This window comes from Quercus robur, chromosome 12 (genome assembly GCF_932294415.1).
Source record: "Quercus robur chromosome 12, dhQueRobu3.1, whole genome shotgun sequence".
Classification (NCBI taxonomy): Eukaryota; Viridiplantae; Streptophyta; class Magnoliopsida; order Fagales; family Fagaceae; genus Quercus; species Quercus robur.
Window position 1 is genome coordinate 8,047,440 of NC_065545.1, and position 22,918 is coordinate 8,070,357.

General features: G+C 36.1%; 2 protein-coding genes across 2 annotated transcripts in view; one reads left to right on the forward strand and one right to left on the reverse strand.

Moving 5' to 3' along the window:
* Positions 1 to 22,918, reverse strand: part of LOC126710384 (uncharacterized) — a 102,575-nt gene that overhangs the window by 79,560 nt on the left and 97 nt on the right. The gene's annotated exons all lie outside the window — the stretch shown is intronic.
* LOC126710389 (transcription factor TGA7) lies at positions 14,939 to 21,890 on the forward strand. Its single transcript, XM_050410817.1, has 10 exons — positions 14,939 to 15,102; positions 15,467 to 15,537; positions 17,671 to 17,853; positions 17,946 to 18,017; positions 18,425 to 18,484; positions 18,569 to 18,646; positions 18,760 to 18,820; positions 19,925 to 20,196; positions 20,887 to 21,114; positions 21,474 to 21,890. The coding sequence occupies exons 3-10, from the start codon at positions 17,740 to 17,742 to the stop codon at positions 21,624 to 21,626; spliced, it is 1,038 nt and encodes a 345-aa protein (XP_050266774.1). The 5' UTR covers positions 14,939 to 15,102; positions 15,467 to 15,537; positions 17,671 to 17,739; the 3' UTR covers positions 21,627 to 21,890.

The following is a 22,918-nucleotide window of genomic DNA, read 5'->3' on the forward strand; positions in this document are numbered from 1 at the left end:
CTCCAGGTTTACTGTATCGACGTGCTCCTTTGACGCTCTTCTCGGCTTCTGCTTTTTCGGAGGAAATGATGGGTCCACGTTGAGTTTGTGAACAATGAACTCGGGGTCTACGCCGGGCACTTCATACGGGTTCCACGCGAAGACATCTATGTTCTGCAATAGGAACAGCAACATCTCTGCCCCCTCCCGGTCATTCATGCTTGTACCTATCTGGAAGTATTTGTCACTATCTGGGAGAATTCTTACCTTCAGTACCTCCTCGGCAACGTCCGCCCCCTTTTCCTGGGGTATCTGTAATTGCTATGCAGTCTCTTTCTCGGCGTGCTCAGCTTGGCCAAGCTGTTCCTTTTCCCACTGGACCGCGGCTATGAGGCATTGCTTCGCCACCTGCTGATTCCCCCTTACCTCTACAACTCCATACTCAGTAGGAAACTTTACTTTCACGTGAAGGGTGGACGGAACAGCCCCCATGGTGTGAATCCACGGCCTCCCCAGGATTGCGGTGTAAGGTGCGAACGATCGGACTACTATGAACGTAACTGCAACTTCCTTGCCCTCCATGTCCACTGGGAGTGAGATTTGCCCCTCGGGAATCACAATTCTCCCGTCAAACGAGACCAATGGCGTGTTATACTTCGCCAAATCCTGGGTTCTTAACCCGAGCCCTTCGAAGAGGTCCGGGTACATGACGTCAGCCCCACTACCCTGATCAATCATCACCCTCTTCACCAGGAATCCGCCTATCCGGGCCGTCACCACCAAAGCGTCGTCATGTGGTTGGATGGTTCCTTCGAAATCATCTTCTCCGAACGAGATGTCTAGTCGTCCAGCCCTCTTTTGCTTCTTGGATGATTCTCCCTCCGCGCAAGCCACTGTCATCACCATCCTAGCCGTCGCTGCCCCTCTCGGTGCGGCATGAATGACGTTGATTACTCCCCGGGGTGGTGGAAGGGGATTCCTTCTCTGTGGGGCGCTTTGCTCGGTCTCCCGGTCAGTGGAATCTGCTACAAACTCTTTCAGGTGCCCTGCCTTCACTAACTGCCCGAGATGATCTTTCAATACCCTACACTGCTCGGTGGTGTGCCCCTTGTCTCTGTGATAAGTGCAGTATAGGCTTTGGTTCCTTCGAGATGGGTCGCCCCCCATTTTGTTCGGCCATCTGAAGAATGGCTCGTTCCTTATCCGTTCCAGTATCTTGTGCACGGGCTCTTTAAACAACACATTAACCCCTTCGAACTGCACCTCTGGTTCCTGCATTCTGAAGTCCCTTTTCGGCTTTGGCGGCAAGATGCTTTGCCGAGATCTCCCCGAAAAAGGGGCTTTCCCCCTGCTTTGCAGCCGGTCATCCTCCAAGCGTTTGTACTCCTCTATGCGTCTCATCAGTTGCCTCATGTTCTCCGGGGGTCTTCTTGTCAACGACTCCCGTAGTTCAGAATCCTCGGGGAGCCCCATCCTGAAGGTGCTAGCCGCAATCTTCTCGTTTCCCCCACCAATCTCATTGTAGAGTTCCCAGTATCGGCTGGCATAACTCCGAAGGGTTTCCCCGACCCTCATTTTCATGGAAAGCAACGCGTCGACCGGTTGTTGCACTCGGCTGCATGTTACGAACCTGCTGCCGAACTCCTGAATCAGCTCAGCGAAGCTGTGTATAGAACCTTTCCGCAACCCATTGAACCACCTCAGTGCGGTAGAGCCGAGACTAGAGGGGAATACTTTACACATCAATGCGTCGTTGTGCGCATGCAACGACATCATGTGGATGTAATGACTGACATGCTCCACGGGGTCTGTCCTCCCCTCATAGGAATTGAATGGTGGGCGCGCGAATCTGCTCGGCATGGGTGCCCGCTCAATCTCATCCGAGAATGGAGACCGGGCCGCCATCCGCAAGGCCCTGCTCATGGCATCCATTGCGGCGTTGCGGTGCTGCTGCTCCTCTGGCGACTCTGACCCTCGGTTATCATACCCATGTGACCGGGAACGGTCCCGTCTACGACGAATATCCCGGGAGTGACGACGTGACTCTTGAGAATGGGATCGGTCTCGGTGTTGTTGCGTAACAGGTCGGCTGGAACCTTCCTCGCCACGGTTCCTTCTGGGTTGGGGGTTGTGGTCCCTTTCGTGGCGCCGACCCCTTGCCTCCAGCTCCAAGTCCATTACCAATCTGCGCAACCGCTCCAGCTCCCGGTCTCTATCATCAGGTTGCCGATGTGCTGAGACGTTTGAAATCGTCTGGTGCGTTTGGTCCGATCCTTCTCCCAATCCGGACCCTTCCTCTCCTCTTGAATGCTCCCTATCCTCCAGCCGCTTCTGCCTTCTCTCCCTCCACGTCGATCCCCGGGAAGATCCTGCGGAATTGCTCGGAACGTGCCCTCTTGAACGCTCCTCAGACATCTTCTTTGCTTGAGTCTCACTCGAACCACAGCTTCGTAGGATGGCCCCACGGTGGGCGCCAATTGTAAGAACCAAGTACAAGAACTCTGGGCCTTAGATCCCTTGGGCTCACAATTTATTTGTAGTGGGTTTAAGGATTTCCTACAATGGGTCGTTCTCGGCAGAGAGACTCAAAGCAACACTCAGTTGAAAAGCTCTCTCCTTGACTATTTTCTCTCCATTTTTCTGAACCCCTTCTTCTCCCAACTTTCCTCTATTTATAGCCAATGTTAGTGGGGAGACCATGATTATGTTCATCGTTAGTGCTATTGAAGGTCCAGTATTATCTGGTTAAAGTGGCTGTTTTAGGTGAGAGGGCGGTGCAGCATTTATGATCTTGGAACTTGGCTCCATTTTTACCGATTGTGTTCGGCGACTCACGTTCCCGTGCATATCATGACCTTCCCGGGTATTGACTCAAGCGCTCTACCGGGAAATGTTAACCGGTCAACCCCGGGAGCTTAATAACCAAAACTTGTTTTTGGCCCTAAGGCAGTTTTAAGAAGGGCATAAGGTAACGGGAACTATCTGCCGGGCCTGCGCCCAAGGCTGGTATGGGCTTGGGCCCGGGGCCTAGATGGGTCTGGGCCCAAGGCCTGTATGGGCTTTGGGAGCTCGGTGCCGTACAATAATAATATCACATTCTTACGCACACTGGTGGCTCTACTTGTATGTGAGGGTGGTCCTAAAGAATATTTATATAAATAATTATTTTAAATTTATATTGTAGGGATAAAGGCCCAAGATCATATATTGGGCCTTGGGTTTTGTCTGAGGACATTGGTAGGTCCGAGGAGGAACAAACATCTATTAGGAGTTTCCAGTTAAAATCTCATAAGTAGGAGATGAGTGGAGAGTGATCTGAGGAGAAACTCCTCCTCGGATATGATGAATGCAGCTCAAGTATGTATTCCGGCAATTAAAGTAACCCTCTAAGAAGCTTCTATGATAGGAACGTGCCTTACGAACATACTAGAAAGAAGGAAACCCAAAAATATCTAAGGAAAAGCTGCTATCACCGCATTAAATGCACTGCAGCTACTTTTCTGGCCGCATTTATGTGGAGAAGACCTCTGAACAGTGCTGCCTTGGCCACCACAACTCACAGAAAGCCAGAGAGGGTGTCTGATGAGACGGGTACCTGATGAGACGGGTACTTAAGTAGGGGCTCAGATGATCAACAAGTGTAAGACCAAAATGACCCAGAGGGAGCTATATAATGTGAGATACCCTCCATGAGAACGAATCGGAAAAATAGAGAGAGAGAGCACTGTAGCAATCTAAATTGTCTTTGAATCCATCTGTGATTAACTTATACAAGGGTGACCTCCTCGGACTAAAAGTCTATTGAGATCAGAATCTCTTACTTGTGTTTGATTGTCATTCAATTCAGTACTAGCCGTTGTTCAATTCATTAGGGCCTAGTTCTTTGACCCACTCTTTACAAATTTATTGTCTTAGGCTCATTGGGCCAATATCCCATACGTTTTCGGCTTGGACTGTAAATCGAGACTCTACATATATGTTTAGTGACCAACCCTGACTTGAAAAAAAAATTATATATATACTTTAAAAAAAATATTATATACTAAATTAATCTATTTTAATCATCCTAATAAAATTTTTTAACGCCTTTACTTGAGAATTATAAGAATTCGAGTTCAATAAATATAAGAGTAATGCTACATCTACAATATTTTCACAATAATTTTATAATGAATCTTATGTGGTAAGCTGTTACTAATTTTAATTCGGGTTCAATATTGACATGTTTTACCCACCAATAATAGGCTAACAACTTGTTGCATAAAATTTATTATGAAATTGTTGTGGTCACTTTATTATTCTCGTATCATATTTCCAATTTGCACTTTATCTTTTATTAGTCTTTTTTTTTTCTTATTCTCTATGTTAGTACAAAAAAAATTGTAATATTTCACGTATTTGCATGTTTTTTTTGGTGACGTTGATATATTCAAGTTGTCTCTTTATTAAATTTTGTATAATTTAAATTTCTTAGTGATCACTCTAAAAAAAATTTCTAGAGCCGTCACTGCTTACGCATCATACATGCTTGCTACTAGTTATTCTTAATAGTGAAAGAACAATTATATATAGCACGAACAAATTTAGCACAACGTGAATCAAATATAAATTTAAACTTAGCAAAAAAAAATTATTGAAAAAAAAATTGGTAAAATGCCAAAAACCTCTTACAGTTATAAGTTTATACCAATTCAAGGACAAGTAATTAGGAATTTTGGATGATTTCCCAACTGGTTGGGAATGAGCTTGTTTTTTAATTACACATTTGTTATAAAAGTTATAAATGTTAATTACACATTTGCATCACCAATTCATTTCTAAAAGTTATAAATGTATGCGTAACCTTGACATACATGTATGCGTAACCTTGACATACATTTATAACTTTTAGAAATGACGTGACTAGGCCATGCATAAAATCTTCTAACATTCTTCAGTACAGAGGTGATGCCTTCTTTAGGTGACAAAGGATCATTAATAAGTAACTCATATCCAAAAGATATTCAATTCTAACAAAATCTTTAATGGATAAGTTGGAGTTTACAATTCTATGTTTCATACAATTTTTTTAATAAAAAAATTATTGAAAATGGCAGATTATTGGTCAGCACTAAAATATTATTAGTATTGTCAATTACATGGCAATGACCCAATAAGATTACTAATCCATTTGGTTAGAATGATGGAAAAGTGAGAGGACATAAAATGGGGAGGAGATGGAACGGTAGAGTGATAAGATAAATTTTAGTTTTCCTTAATAGTGTTTGATCGGGGTTGGAAAAGTTGAAAAACGAAAAACTCTTTTATTTAATTGAAGAGAAAAGTAAGAGGAAGAAAAATATAATTTATATAAATTGATTCATATACTTTTATTAAAAAAAAGTACACCCAATAAAAAAGAAGCAAAAAAAAAAAAAAAAAAGCAATCATACTAAGTTTATTAAAACAAAAATCATGCCCAGTTAGAAAAAAAAAAAAAAAAAAAAAAAAAAAAAAAAAAAAAAAAAAAAACCAATCCTGCACCGTTAAAAAGAGAAAAGGCAAATTAACAAACAAAAAATAAAAAACAATCGTGCCCAGTTTTTTAAAAAACCAAAAAAAAGTACACGCAGTGCATTTGCGCCCACTAAGGGAAAAAGAAAAGAAAAGGGAAACAACCAAACCAAAAAAAAAAGTAGCACAATAGAACATCATGGAACATTTTTGCATCACTTTTTCTCCTATTTTTTTTTCCTAATTTAAAGAAATTACGTTTTGGTGAACTCAGAGAGAAAAACACTCATACCCTACCAATTTTCCTTCCTCAAATCACTAAAACCAAACACCAAAAAAAAATCATTTTCCCTCCCCACCTTCAATCCACCTAAAATCCCTCCAACTAAATGATTAATAAGGTAATGGCTGACATACATGCAATCTCGTTGTGTGTGCCTTTCTGTGGTCTAAACTATTTTAATTTACACTTTCCTTCCATCATGGACCACTCTTGAGCGAGATTTTGGAAAATAGTAAATTGACTTTTTTGCACCAACCAATTAGCCTAACTTTTAACTATATAAAAAGAAAAGAAAAGAAACAAAATTGTTGCACGATTGTGAGGTTGCATTGCTAAGAACAAAATCTTTGAGCCTAAACTTTATTGAGTCAAAAAAAAAAAAAAAAAAAAATTATGATTCTTAGTTTTTACATTGTAACCATTTTTTTTCAAAACTAAAGAAGTTCTAAACCATAGTTTTAAAAACCGGGTCGAGGACAAAATTGAGTTTGCCTCCGGTCCCTACCCAACTATTTGGTAGAAACTCTTCGATGAGTACTTTAAAGTGTTGGAATTCTAAGTTGATGCAGACGAATTTGGGAGGAAGTTCTATAGAAGGATTCTAAAGTTTTGGGGTCATTGTTGTGGAAGGCAAATGTTGATTATAAATTGAGATTACAAGTCGAGTCTAGTCTACAAAAGTTTTATACGGTTTTATGAGTATAAATTGAATATAATTGTTTCTTCTATTATGAAATTTTCTATGGTGTTGATTACCCTCAAAGTGGTTTTATTTTTAATTTTTTATAGAGTTATTTATGAGTGTTCCACTTAGCAACCAAAATCCTGATGTACTTATTCAGCAAAAAAAAAAAAAAAAAAATCCTAATGTTCTTTTTCTACTTTATTTATATTGCTTTGGATTGTGATGATTTTTACTGTAATTGTTTTGACTATTAAATTTATAACTTTGGGTATACGAAACAATTAATCCATAAATTAGTACGTTGGGGTCAATCTAAGGTTTGTTTTTGTTTTTTCAGATATGATCAAGAATTAGGTATTAATTCATCCATAGACTCACTCCAATAATCCAGTAGACCTTTTTACAAGATACCAATTAAAGTATAAATAGTTTATGCAAAAGCAATGTTAATAATTTCATTAGAAATTGTTTAATAATTATTTATTTATAATAAAGACATTTTAAAATATTAGAGAAAATTACCCTTTTTAATTATAAACATTGGGATCAGTTGCAATGTCCCTCCTAGAATGTAAAATAGAAAAATCAACCACCTGATTGGTTAATGATAAACAATGGTACGTCCTACATCACTACTATTAATCTCACCAAATTAATTTTTTACCAAAACACCTTTCTTTTTCTTTTTTTAAAGGATAGAATAGAATTTCAACTTATAACGTTCACTCCATAATAATTGTTCTTTATCAAAACACTTTTATATCTCATGCTTAAAGATTACGACGTAAATCCTTTGAATATTGCCAAGATATCTGAACTTTTACCTTAATTTCTTCAAGCCAAAATCCTCAAAAAATTCCCTAGATACCAAACCATATCCTTATGCCACCCTAATCCTTGTCCAAAATCAAGCCAACATGCCCATGTCTATGTTGTGGTCGACGGTGAAGTCAAGGCATTGATATTCTCCAAGCCAGCTTCATCCAACCTGTTTTTTTTTGGAGCCTCAGAACTTGGGATAAGTATAGTTGGTGTTTTCCTCTGCTGGTGTTTCCAAGCAAGGTGTAGGACATCTTATTTCTTGAGACCAATGCAACTCAACGTTTAGGAGAACATTCCTAGAATTATGTGATTAAATAATTAAAATTTTCATTTTTCATCAGTTTAAACTTTTGGAAAAATCGGTAATTTAATATGGTATTAGAACAGAAAGTTAACCTAAGCTTTTAAGAAATTAAACTTTTGGGAGAATCATTAATTTAACAAACACTTGAGCTGCATACTTAAGCAATTCCTCAATAAAAGGTGTTGTAATTAGGTTAAATTTGAATTATCATGAAAAGTCATGTTTTTAATTAGAATATATAACCAGAGCTCGAACACCTTTAGTGGAACAAGTACCAAGCATGCGTGAATGGGAAATGGCCAAGCATCATTTGGTAAATGGTTGCTGCTTAGCGGTATAATTCCTTTGTTATTATTTTTTAATCTTTGGCTTTTCCCCTCTTCTTATAATCTTATTACCTTGGATGCCAAGTTGACGCAACATTTTTTTGTCTGTCCTGGCTTTTCCCCTATACTATTAGGACAAAGGGGGGAATATGCTGCCAATACCATGTTATTCCCAAATTCCATGTTGTACGTGCTATAGTAAGATAAAATGCTGACCAAATCCCTATTTTGTATGGTATATATGCTTAAATAAGAAAAAATTGTATGTTTGTGACTCGCATGAATAAAAAAAAAAAAAAAAAACTACATAATTTTTGCCACAACTCTCTACGTGGCTAATTATGATTGGTGAATAAAAAGTAGTGGGTTCATGTAAAAGTAACTGGTAGCCACTCACAGCCTTCACGTCACAGTCTGTCATATAGGAGACTTATAACAACAGTTGTGAGCTTGTTTACGGTGGTAGAAGAACTTCACATGATTTTCAGATTACGATTTTCTTCTTGTTGCATATTCAAATCCAATGTGGATTCCTTTTCTGACTTCAAGTTTTGGACCAAGTTAGAATCTTTTTTAATCTCTTTTTTAGTGATAAGAGAGATCTGTGGACTTTTTCTTCATCTTCTTTTAAAAAGCATGGAGGACGTCCTTTTTTCCTGTCACTTTCCCCTCCAGATTAGGAATCGGATAGTTCTGAAGTTTGGTGCGATCAACTAGCAATTTTTTTATATGAAAAGGAGGTACCTAGAGGTGCTTTCCTAATGTTTATGTACTTATGTTGAGCAACCCAATTATCTAGAGGCCCATTCCCTTCTTTGGATAGCGAATCTCAAAAGAGTTCTAAGCACAATTGACAAAACAAAAACTTGTCTTTAAAAAATTTGTGTCAATAAGGGGGGCCTTTAGCCATTACTCATTCGGGCCAGAAAATTTGTGCTCTTTCTTTGTATATTGTGTTTGGCCAAAGATTCTTTGTGTTCGTTGGCCTAATATTATATGCTATCGCTCTCCTAATCTCCCCTAGGGTTCTAGTAATGCAATAAATTATATGAATATATGTATGTAAAAATTAACAAATTAGAATGAGAGAGAGAGGGAGAAGATAACGATAAGGACCCTCATGGCTTTGTCATAGCGAACTCTAAATATTATGATTGAAGGGTAAAAGTTGGTTTAGAGATTATCCACACTTTTTAATTGAAATTCAACCCCACGTAAATGTAATTGGGGTTCTTGAGTACTTTCGTAGAAGTTTTTAGCTTAAATTGGTTAGGTATAATCAAGGTCTTTTTTTTTTGGTTTGCGACAAGTGTCATCGCAAGGCTCTTAACTGGTTCTTTAAAGAGACTTCAGTAAAATGAAAAGGAAACAAAATAGTTTCAAAGTTTCTGTTACCTAAGCTAAGAGCATATTCCGAATCTCAAAACAAGTGGAACTTACAGAAAACATCATATATGATCACCCGTCTAGATTAACTTATTCCTTAACTCATTGATCCCAATACTAAATCATACACTAGTAAGGACCACATGCCTAGAATATCTAACTAACCCTTTTAACTTATTGATCCAAAAGTACTTACACATTTTATAGCTCTCTAAAACCTCTCTTTGCATACAAAAAAATTAACTAGAAAAATCAAAATTTCCAACTTGTTTGGGTTATTCAAAAGCTAGTTGGCTCTTGGACACAAGAAGACACAGTCTAGGAAGCAAATAGTTTGACTCGTGGGCAAATAACCAAAAAATATATATATTTTTTAATATAAAGAAATGATATCTCAATCTTCGGTAAGACTATTTCATTTCAAATGAAAATTCCAATTTAAGAAACTACTAAATTTAAAAACATTTTCCAATAATTTTTTGAATTGAATTCTATACAAGTTTTGGTGCCAATTGGAGCCAAATTATCCAACAAAATCGTTAGAACAACCTAGGGTATACAAGATCTTTAGTATTCACAAAAATCAAACGCTTCAAAATTTTAGGAACAATAGGGGTAAAATAAAAGTGGACCTCATGAAGATTTATGATTCATTCCATTGGGATTATATTTTGCGATGTCCATGTGTGCAAGTTCTCAAAAAAGTGATATTTTCTTTGCTTGTGTACTAGGATGTTTTTAAATAAGGCCATATTCTTGAGATGCTACAGTGCAAGTGAACATCCTTGTTAAGATAATGGCAAGGATCTCTTCTTGGACCTCAAAACTATTGTCCTTTGCCTGTAGGCTTCAATTGATTCAACCTGTGTTGTTTAGTGTTGAAGTGCATTGGACTAGTGTTTTTATCCTTTCCAAGAAGGTAATTAAGGGTGTGTTTATATAAACTGTTGGGAGACTATTTTTTGAATTTAAAATGAACGTTTGTAAAAAAGTGATGAGAAGTTGTGATTATAAAACAGAGTTTTGGGTTTTAAAACGCTCTTTTAAACTTCCAAAATACCAAACTAAACAAACCCTGAAGCTATTGAATAGAAAATTGAGCAATTTCCTATGGAAGAGATCAGAAAAAGTTGAAGAGTGGAATAAGGCGTTATTAAGGCTGCCATTATGAAGTTTATTTATAATTTATATTCATTCAAGCAGGGTCTCTATGGATATCTTGATTAAGTCACATCTACTAAAAAAAGACAAAAGTTTTTAGTCGGAAGATTTGAACATTAAACGTTTCTATTGAAAATATCAAAAAAATCAGTTGAGTTATAAGGGTTTTGACAACTCAAAAGACATTATAAATCATATATGGAGTTTTTTTTTTTTTTTTTAGAATATTAAGTATTTTAACACACACACACAAGGGAAGAGGGGAGAAGGTTTTAAAGAAACTAACAATAGTGTATATCCAAAATGGCCTAACTTTTGGATACACAGCACATACTTTAAACCTCTATAACTCACACTTATTTTCCAATGTGGGATTAACCCGCTGTTTTTTCTTTTGAGAATATTAAGTATTTTAACACACACACACAAGGGGAGAGGGGAGAAGGTAATTGAATAAAATTATTTAATGTTAATCAAATTGAGGTTAATTTGATATATTAAATACATAATTTAATGAATAATACTAACTAAAACTAAGAGTAATTTCATATAGAGAATTGAATATCATAGTTGAAACATAAATTTAACAAAAAGAAAAAAAAATTATTTTTTAAAAAGAAAAATAATTTATCTTGGATATATGACGATATATAGTTAATTACATTTATAATCTAATGTATAATCTATGATATTAATTGATGTGTGGCTTTGTAGTAGATTAGCTTACAAATATGAAAGTTTCAAACTATTAAGGAGATTAATCATCATTGATGATCTAACACATTTGTAAATTTTTTAAAGCCTTGTTAGAAAAAAAAAAAAAAAAAAGGAAAATGCTAAAGGTACTACAAAATGTTCACAATATAATATGACAATAACAGTAGTTGATGAGCTTTAATAATGTAATTGATGAATATTTAAAATACTTTTTGTGATTAGTAACATGTCAATTTATAAATTGTAGGGGCCAATTATCTAGAAGGTACTATTAAAACTGTATGAATTGGGTCTATGGCCCAATGGCCCAATCCAAGGATATTAACCAATCCGAGGATGGTCAAATAAGGTTATAATGGGAATGGTATAAAAAGAAGAAATAAAGATTGTATGTGATAGTCCAACATACGTCCAAGGAGAAAAGTCATTTCGGAAACAGAGATCTGAGGTCAGTAAGAATGTCTTATTATCTTGGACATTCTTTAAGGTTGCATCACAACTAAGAGTCGAACATTAGATAAGAGATGAGCAAAGGGAGGCAACAAATATCTTTAAAAGCTGCTACCTCCACATTAAATGCCTTCCAACTAACTATTTGGCCGCATTAATGTGGAGGTGATACCTGAACAGTGGTCAAGCAGCCTTACAGCTTCTAGTTGATGGTTCTGGGAGGTGTTGGATGGGACAAGAAGAAGTTCCTAGAATCTAACCCTACACGTATATGGTAGAGATGATACCAAGATTATAGTATATAGCATGGGAAGGTGGCCTAGAAAAAAGAGAAGATGGAAAAAACCAAGAAATCTTTGTAATAATACTTTGAACTCTTGTAACTTTGTTCATCAACAAGATATTATAACATAGCTCCTTAGGCCGTGCCGATGACATATTTTCTTATCTTATTTGTGTTTAATGCTCTTAAATCAGCAACTATTATTGTCTTTCTTTTGGAATAGAACTAGTTCTTTCACCCACGCTCTACAAATTCATTGTTTGGGTTTGTTGGGCTAAAATCCAATCCTATATTGGGTCCAATCCAAACTCAGTCCTTACATAAATTTATAATAAAATTTGTGATATTCCTAATATCAATAATAATTAAAAGTGTACAACTATTTGAAAAAATTCATATTTTTAAAAATTTTGGACCTTTTACAATGAGATTGGGGTCTTTTTATAAAAGGTAAATACTTTTTTTTTTTTTTTTTTTTTTTTTTTTTTTTTTGTAGTGGGGGCATTAGGCCTAGGCTTTGGGTCGGCCCTGTTGATCTTATCTTAGCCAACTAGCCAATAATTGCGTTAAAGTATACGGGATAAAGTCTAAAATATAATTCATAAAAATACGATAACTACAACTGTGATAATGATTCTCAAAAAAAAAAAAAAAAAACTGTGATAATAATCACAATATCACATTCATGGTTCTTTACTTTGCACGCATGCAATCTTACAAAATACAACGGCAAAATACCGGCACGAGAAAAAAGTAAAAGCTCACCTCTTGGTTTTTTTTATTCTATTTTTTTTGGATTTCTTGTTGTGAGAAGAATTTTATTTTTGTGAAGAATCTTCCACATCGTACACTCCATAATGGTTTTTTTAGTATTCTTTCAAAACCTTTTTTATAAAAAATAAATATTTTTTTAGATTAGAGTATATTGTATTAGCACACAATAAAATTGATATAAATAGTAAATGTGAATATGTCTCCTACAATGTACTAATTGTTAGGATCTTGAATTGGCATATATCCATAATCTATTGATAATGTAATTTAAAATCTGTTATGTACCCTTTGTCAATTGTAAGGATTGAAAATTGATTGAAGATGTGCTTTCTGTAAAAGTTCACTTAAGTGAACCTCAATTCTCCCTCGAACGAACCTTGATTCTCTCGCTCGAACAAATCTTGATTCTCTTGCTCAAGTGGAACTTGCTTGAGCAAGTTTCATATCTAGTTGAGTGAGACAATTAGTCTCAACATTCTAAAAAACACACATTCCTAAGCAAGATGTGTTTAGTACCCTACTTATAACAGGGTACGTTTAATTTCTTCACCATGTATATTGAGCATTTTAAGACAAAAATATCATAGATCAAAAAGGCGAAAACTAGTGCCGTTTCCAAAAGTATTCTTAGCTCCAATAGATCATTTGTAAGGTATTATAGGTGTAAACCCCAATCACACCACAAAAAGAGTATTCTAACTCCGAAAATGGTTTAAATACTTAAAAATTGACATCCAATTACTTACGAAGTTTTCATTTCCTTTGTTATGTAATTAAGGATAAGGTGAGGCGTAAATGAAGACCAGTCTAAAGCCTATATCCACTCTAAAGGAATACTCTAATGTAGATCTCAACAACCTTCTATCTGCCAAGCTTTTAAAATCCTACTTATAGTAAAAAGTGAATCAGAAAACATTTAAATTTTATTAATAGTTAAGCTAGTACCAACATTTTAATTGATTTAGTAAGCTATAACTAGATCAACCTAACATATGATTGTATGAATTAGTAAAATTATATAAAGGAAAATGTTAAAAAATGCCATAAGAACATTAGTTTATGAACTATTTTTATATATATTTTATGAGAAAATAATAAAGCATTTAATTTTATTGAGGGCTTTTTATATTTTTCCTAAAAGTGATATTAAAACTTTTCTAATATGATTTATTAACAATTATTTTAAAGATATCCATTAATATAACTCTTATATAAATTATAAAAATTATATTGCAGTATCATATACATGTCAAAGTGTATTATAAAAATTATATTGCAGTATCATATACATGTCAAAGTGTATGTGAAAGCGATATTACGTACCTACCTTCTTGGTATTTATTTATTAATTTTATCTTTCTTTTAAAAAAACCCTTTCCACATAATCGACAAAGCACGCGTTTGATGGACTTTTTGCCAGGTGCTGACTCAACTGTTACGTGTATATCATGTTCAAGAAAATCAGATACAACAACATAAATAAAAAATGTAAAATTAATCAATAGGGGGGAACGATAACCTCACTGACTTCGCAAGTAAGCCACAAACCAAGACTCTCTACGTGGCACATCGAACCCACCCGACCAATCACAATTACCCCCTATTAATGACGTCAGCCTATACGCCATGGGCTTGACAGCATTAGGACTATGCGCACTTTAAGGGGGAAGGGGGTGCGTAGGTTAAGCTACCAAATTGGTGCGCAATTTTAATTTTTTAAAGCATTTTTCTTAATTTGTTAACTAGTTCATTTATTTCTTCTCAAAAAAAAAAAAAAACTACTTTATTATATATATATATATATATATTTTTTTTTTCTTTTTTTAAAATTTAGTATAAACTTATCAAGTTCAAGTTACGTGAAAATAAAAATAATACCACATAGATTATCGGCTTTGATTGATAAAGTTATCGTTATGTGTACAACACATTTAATTAAGGATAATACCACATATACTACTGGTTTTGATCGATAAAGTTATCAATATCATTACTTGCACAACACGTTTGATGAAGCACCAATTCAACTCCTACCAAGTATCATGAGAAGTAATACGATCATTCTTAGCGACAAACCACACCACTACTTTTATTTATTTTGGTTTTGGTAGGGAGGCTTTCACTTTTAATTAGTAGTACTTCTTTAGTGGGAACACAGCCACGTTAACGTTTGACTGTAGCGTTCAAATAATGGACCAAATATTTTTACTAGTTTATTGATTAAATATTATAATGTTTTGTTCTTATTCATCTTTATTATTTTATTGGGTTCCGTTTCTTTAATCTTTAGTCGTTATGTTACTTTCGGATTCTTGTTTGCTTTCGTCGTGGAATAGACATTATTAATTCGCTGAAGCTGAGCTTAAGACAGGTTTAAATACCAAATTATAGGCCTCACTCAGCTTAATTTGGAACTTTGCAGTTAATCATCAAGTTTAGGTACTACTCAAACTTTTGCTCTCTCTCTCTCTCTCTCTGCGTTCCAATTTGTGAGTTTCCAACTGAACTGAGCCTTAGCTGGTTTGTTCTTTGTTAAGTTAGTTGAAAGTGCTTATGGTTTTGCAGCATTAAGCTGCTTCTGATTTGTAGTTTTGTACTGGTGGAGCAGTTTTGTAGTACTATCTTCAGTTTGGTTCAATGAAACTCCATATTCATGCCAAAAGAGAAAGAAGGAAATTACTATTGTGGGGTTGTTTTAATGTTGTTTACAAAGTTGGGACTTTGTTATATATACCCTTTTTGTGGGAATTTTTTGTTTGTACTTGTAGAATTCTGGCTAATTAAGTACTTTGTTTTTGGCTAGTTTTTAATGAATCATGTGATTTTGGCGCCATTTTGCTGCAAAGGATTCATTCATAGCCGCTTGTTGTGAAGGTAAACGCACTATGATTACTTGTTCTTGTCAATGTTACCTGAGAGTTTTTTTTTTTTTTTTGGGAAGTGGTATGGATTTTGAACACGTGACCACAGGTGCCATTTGAGCTAGAGCTCAGTCACAATGGCAGTAGATGTTGAAATCATCTATCTCAATACACGTGTGCGTGCGTGCACGGGGCACGTGCGCAGACTGGATTCCCTTTGCTCAATCTTATTGAAAAATTAGAAGCTGCAAATCTTTCTCATGTATTGTTGCCCTATGCTTATAACCTTACTTTTACCAGAATTGAGTTGATTTCATTTGAATACAAACCACCCGAATTATGATAGTTTAATCCACAGGTTAATAAGTACAATTAGTTTCACAAAGAAATTGGGGAACGAGTCCAATTTTCTAATTATTCTGCTTCCAGTTAAGTATGATATTTTAATCCACTGGTTAATAAGTTAATGGCTGAGCTTCTTTTATTGATGAAATGACTTTTCACCTATTCTGATTTATGAAAGATCAGAACATGTTATTACAATTACTGGCCATTCTGTAGGACAATTTTGTGTTAGATTGTTGAGACATGTGGTGGAGAATATAGTCAAACATTTATCAATCTTAAAAGTATAGCTAAATATCTTTAGTAGTTGAATTACTCAATTTGACTTTGATTTGTCAGAAACGTTGATTTATTAGTTCCCCATGTTCAAGATTCTTGTTAAGGAAAGACGTAGAGGCTTAAACTTTGATGGAATTTTCATAGGTTAGCTGTGGAGAAAAGAACCATTCATATAGTAGCTAGCCTTGATTGTGGCCAACAATTTACTGTTTTGACTTTTGATACATGATGTGGTTTCTAGAAACAGATACATAACACAACAGAGGATTTAGATCTCTAGTTGTGAGCCCAGCAAGCCTTTTGCATTCAGTCATTTTCGACAAATATGGAGGGCACCTAAGAGAGAAGGACTAACACATAGTGAATGCCACAAAGGGAGCACCACTGCTGCCTTTGGAACGTTATTAGTGGACTCATGCCTCTCTTCCTCTTACAGAATATGTATGATTGGGTTTAATCCACACAAGGGCTGTTTAACCTGATTTCTCTAAGAACTTTTTACCTATCTTAATGAGGAAATCACTGAAGTTGCTATATATTTGGGGTTTGTTGAATACAATTAATAGTCTTAAAATTCGGATTTACTTTGGTTGAGATCTAAAAATTGGTTGAGGTGAGAAAAATGCAACAAGCATGACAAAGATATGCTTTTATGTGCGCTTGGAATACGTTTTGGTTGTTTTTATGAGAGGATGATAATAGGGAGATTTCACCATCATCCTGATGGATGCAGAAATGCATGAAGAACAGCAAGTGTAATGTTAGTTTTTACTATATAGGGCTCATTGTGGGTGGATCATCTTCGTTACATTTTGCTGTTAAGTGTTATTTTCTCCAAATGATTGTAATAAGTTTAGGCTTTGGGCATTGATCCTCAATCCTTTAATTCACTTCCTGAGATTCAGAAACCTACAGTCTATAAGCAATCAAATAACTGTTTCAGCGGAAGCTTTATGCTGTCCATTTCTGCTTTCCATCTGTGTCATAAGTTTGCCCATCTCAACATCAAATTTTCAGGTTTAAGTCTTTTTGTTGCCTATCATTTTCTTGTGCAAACAACTAAACATGTAAGTTTAGGTAGAAATCTCATGGTGTTTCAGTAGGTAAAAATGAAAATGCCAGCTGACAACCGCTCAATTAGCTTTGTGTGTGAGAGCATATATCCACCATTGTAGGTATATGCCCCCACACTTTGTATGCTTTGTGTGTCAATTAGCTGATTTTGGCCAGAGATACTGCTTATCCTGAACGTGACCAAATTGTTAAAGAAACCATTATTTGTGATCTGGCTAATAGTGGTAGATGGTTTTCAAAAACTTTTGTACCACTCATTTCATTGATCAGAAACAATGTGCATGGAAAAGAGCTAACCATTTATGAAATTTGGAGTTTTGTTGCTCTGTTATTGTCCACTTTACAATTGATCATTCTATTAATCTCTTAACATTCCCAACATTTCTAATTTTAATTCAGGATGACAAGTTTAATTTGATTTCGTTCTTTAATTATTGTAATGCTGCAGGAGAGTTAATAAGCTTATTAGTCAATTTATAGAAGCTTTCCATCAACTTATATCGTCACCTCAAGAAGGATGGGCATATACGAGCCATTCCAACAGGTTAGCATGTGGGGAGATACCTTTAAAGGTGATAGTATCCCGAATGCTTCCACAATTTTACAGGTGGATGCTAGGCTGGAAAACAAGGTGAATATACATGAAATTGGATCTCTTTGTTTTTCAATATTAGAGTTATTTTATATATTGTACTCTAATGATTTTCTCAAATGATCTGCTAGACTGAATTTATATCTCATGATTCGATGGGACCTTCTGGAAATGAGCAAGAAGCAAACAAGCCTGGTGATAAGGTGAAAAAATTGCACCATATGGTCTATCTCTACCCCCATCCACAATTCTGTACTCTTAGGAAATATATCCATGTCATCTTCTTGTTATTTATTTTATATTTCATCATACAGAGTGCATCATATTATTATCAAGTTGGGAGAGCATATGATTGTGCATATATTACATGAAAGAAAATATGTGCTGTTTCAAGTGCTAAACACCGTTTGCTACTTTTATGGATTGTTCATCAAGGATTTTTTTTTTCCATACTTGATTTGAATTCAATTATGTGGTGTTTACTTTGACTAGGACCCATGTGGGCAACCCAATATCACCTGGTCATACTGAGCACATAAGCATCTGATCTAAGTAGGCCATCAGTTGCTAAATCAGTGTTGGTAATGTAAATGCACATATCTATGTACAGGTACAGAGACGTCTAGCACAAAATCGTGAAGCTGCTCGAAAAAGTCGCTTGCGGAAGAAGGTAAAAGATTTGCATTCCTGTAATAACTTCATTGTTGGAATTTATCAAGCTCATTAAGTTTCAGTTTTCATTTTATTTTCGTAGGCCTATGTCCAACAGTTGGAAACAAGCCGTTTGAAGCTGGCTCAACTGGAGCAGGAGCTTGAGAAAGCTAGGAAGCAGGTAAGTGGAAGCTCACCATATTCAGTATTCCCCTGATCATCAAATGTGTTTACTCATTGATCATGCATTCAAATTTTGTATCCATCTGATAACTACTGAATGCCTGATTGTAGGGTGTCTACATATGTCCACCAGATACCAGTCATGTAGGATTCTCTGGAAATGTAAACTCAGGTTTGTGATTCTAACTGCTGGTAATTGTTGTTCTATATCATGTATTTGCTCTACCTATGTGTTCTTCTACTCTTTACTCTTAGAGTTCAGTCAATGTTTTTATTTCTTATACAATTTCTAAAACCTAAATTGTGGACTATGTATCCTTCTGAGTATGAGATAGTAGACAATGTACAAGGGGAGTTCAGCTTGACAGATTCATGCACTGAATGTAGAAATCTCTTAGCAGTAAATGTATCTCTGAAATTTAATGAAGGTTCATATGATAAATGCGGAAAAGTGAGTCATCCTAGTTTTCTTAGCTGTTGTTTTGCCCAGTTACTAGAGAAGAACTGTATTCTGAAACAAAGAAAATGACTCTTGCAAGATTTTTCCCTGCCCCTAAAAGTTCTTTTTATGATCTGTTCCATCCTTTCAGGCCTAGATTTCTCTTCCTTGGATGAGACTCCAGGTTTTATTATTCCCATGCTTTAAGTTTTTTTTCCCCTAATACCTAATGCAACGGGGTTGCATCTTTTTGTCAGACTTCTGAGGTAGGAATGTTGTATTGACATATAAAAGAAACAGACTAACATGGTGTTGATTACCCTAGAGACGAGCCCATTTCTATCTTCTAATCACTGTGTCTTCAATAGTTTCATAAAGCAGCTTTTTTTTATGTTATGTACCTGTTATATAAGACTAGTTCCTCATAAACTCAGGATAATCTGAGGGGAGGTGTGGGGTTGTTGGAAGGTCTTAGCTTCTAATCTTACCAAGCTAGAGAGAGAGCAATGAAAATATCTTCTTTAGTGCTTTTTTGATTATTTCTGAGAGCTCTGTGTGTGTGTGTGTGGAGTAGGGAAGCATTGTCTCACTCTCTTGTATGGTTTGCCTCTCAAAGAATGATGCGCAGAACCAAACATCTTGATATAATTCTGAAGTACATATGATCAGCAATAATTATATTTGTATCTCTATATGTGTATGTATATAGCATACATACAAAAATAAGCATGACATTTGAAAATTTCCTTTTTTTGAAAACAATTGCCTGTCCTCTTTACTACTTTTGTCATTAAAGTTGTTTTGTTCTTGAAATAGTCCCAACTGTGGATCTTGCAGGCATAGCAGCATTTGAAATGGAATATGCACACTGGGTCGAAGAACAAAATAGACAGATTTGTGAGCTTAGAAATGCACTGCAAGCTCATATAACTGACGTAGAACTTAACATACTTGTTGAGAATGGCTACAGTCATTATTATAATCTTTTTCGCATGAAGGCAGATGCTGCAAAGGCTGATGTCTTTTATTTAATATCTGGAGTGTGGAGAACATCAGCAGAGCGTTTCTTCCATTGGATGGGTGGATTCCGCCCGTCAGAGCTTCTAAATGTAATAAGTAGTCTCTTCATTTACTTTTTAGTTTTTGGGATTGACTCTCTATTTACAACATCACTATCTGGGAGTTATCACTATGGAATGCCTTATCTTCAACCCTGCAGTAGGACTGCATATCTGAACAAACTATTTTTAATCAGGCATATTAATTTTTTTATTAAAAAAAATTAAAGTTAATCATGCAGCATTCTGCCACTGTTTTGGAAAAATGGTTGCAAACAGAAGTCCCCATAATTCTTCAACCTCAAGGAATTTACAAAATTTTACCTCTTTGAAGTTGTTGCATGATAATTAGCAGAGCAAGGTGGTACAGAAATGCATAGCATTTGGGACATTATGGATGTTGGCAGTGCCTTCAAATAATTTTTAGAACATCAATATAGCAGGAAATGTCACTTTGATAAGTTGCTCTATGAGTTGTGCAATATTTTTTATTTTTTTTAGTCGTTGTGAAATTAACTATTTGCTCTTCAAGAATATACATCTAGGTCAGTCAGAAAGTTAATATTATGCTAAATTGCTTATCTACTTCAAGCTGTTTCCTATTTAGACCAATGTTTTTGGTTCATTTAACAATAGTCTCATGCATTGAGTCTCAGATTAATTAGTTATATCATCATGATTTGATTGTGCTGTACTGCAACCTTATTCATAAAATATGAGGTGCTCTTTTTATTTTGGTAGGTCCTCTTGCCACAGCTTGAACCATTGACCGATACCCAAATTCAGAGTGTTCGTAACCTCAGACGGTCATCGCAGCAAGCAGAAGATGCTCTCTCACAGGGAATGGATAAACTGCAGCAGAGTCTGGCTCAGAACATAGGAGCTGAATCTGTAAATTCAAGTAATTATGGGTCTCAGATGATTGCTGCAATGGAGAAGTTGGAGGCCCTTGAGGGATTTGTAAACCAGGTAATTTATATTAGATGGTTGCTGTTGAAGTGCATATAGGGCAGTTAACTCACAAATGTCAAGTAAGATTCTATGAGTTCAAAGTTGGCTCCTTGAAGATGTAAGACACCAATGTGTCTTCAAATGAAGAGAGCAGCCAGACCTATGGGCTGTAAAAACAAAACCAGTTTATAGTTTATATAAACATTCACCTATTAATATTAAAATCTAGCCCAAGAATCTAACCATGGTGAAACAAATATCCATTATCTAGGACCAAAGTTTCTGTGTCTTAAAGAGTTTTTATAATTTTTACCATGTCTATATTATGCATTGCCCTTTCAAATTAATCACTGAACTGTCACCCTTGTACAAAGCAGGCGGATCACCTTAGGCAACAAACTCTGCAGCAAATGTATCGTATCCTAACAATCCGGCAATCAGCTCGAGGCTTGCTTGGCTTGGGGGAGTACTTCCATCGTCTCCGTGCTCTCAGTTCGCTTTGGTCTGCTCGTCCTCGTGAACCTGCATAGCCTAGAAAGCACCTTTAGAATCACTATATATATATACAGATTGTAGTACTAGTCACCGCCCTTGTTCAGGACGCAGCTGCGAAGGATATGAATCCTGTGCCTTCTGCTTCACAGCAGTTTTATCTAGTTTGATAAGGTGTAAATATAAATCTCAAGGTTGTGTATCAAGAAGAAACTTGGGAAATTTTTAAGTTTCCCTATAAATTACCGTGCATGTTGTAAGACTGTATTGTGTATATTGTGATAAAAGGTAAATTTGAAGTATTTATTGTCTAAACATGTTGCTTTATGTTAAATAATACTATTAGCAACGCGATGTGTTATATCATGTTGTATATGTTAGAGTGGATGCGAAAGGAGAAGCATAGAATAGGAACATTAAGAACACGAGAGTTACGTGGTTCAGCCTTTATGAAAGAATCCCTTAAAGGCTACATCTTTATTGTGTAAGAGTGTAGTACAAAACCTGTGTTACAATGAACCCTAACATGAGTATATATAATAAACTAAACCCTAGACTAATAGGCTTCTAGTACAAGTAGGAGACTTAGCTTGCATACAAAGTAGAATTAGGCTTGGGCCTATGGCATTGGGCTAATATGTCTAATATATTTCTAACACCCTCCCTCAAACTCAAGGCGGAAACTCGATGACGGCTTGAGGTTAGATAAGCATGAGAAAATTTCTTGGGAATGCCTTTAAAGAAACCACAATAAAGAATATGCCAATTAACCAATTTCAGAGCTTCAAATGAAGAAACGGAATCCAAAATTGGAATTTACGCGAAAAACTGAACAAGATAGGCCCTTTAAAAAATTTTGACTTTTGGTCAAACGTCAACGCAAAAAGTCAAAGTCAACGGATACTGGTCAGGGTCAATTCCGGGTTTTCGGGTCAGGTCACGAATCGGGCAGCAGAGCCACTGATGTCATCCTATGACTGTCGCTAACGTGGACTAGGGCTGATGTGGACGTGCTTGCGTGGCTGATGACGTGGAGTGATGACGTCATTATATGACGTCAGGATGACATCAATAGCAGTTTGTTTGCGCGTGCGGCGCGTGAGAGTCGGTAATTGGCGCGTGGGGAGAGTTTAGGAAAACATTCGGCGCGTGGAGGTGCATGTAACATCCGTTGAGCTCCAGATTTCTCATGTTTGCAGAACGGTGGGCTACAAGGCCATTAGGCGACGTGTGTAACTATAGGAGGATTTGAACATGTGAAATCCGCGGCGGCGTGTGGAGAAGTTGGTAGAAACTTCTTCAGTGTGTGGGGGTGCGTGTAGCGTTCAGT

Bases quoted from the DNA above. Each gene is read 5' to 3' on its own strand.
- LOC126710389 (XM_050410817.1), top strand. From the start codon at position 17,740: ATGGGCATATACGAGCCATTCCAACAGGTTAGCATGTGGGGAGATACC. The intron at 18,018-18,424 runs GTGAAAAAATTG...ATCTATGTACAG, and splicing joins CAAACAAGCCTGGTGATAAG to GTACAGAGACGTCTAGCACA. The intron at 18,821-19,924 runs GTTTGTGATTCT...TGGATCTTGCAG, and splicing joins CTCTGGAAATGTAAACTCAG to GCATAGCAGCATTTGAAATG.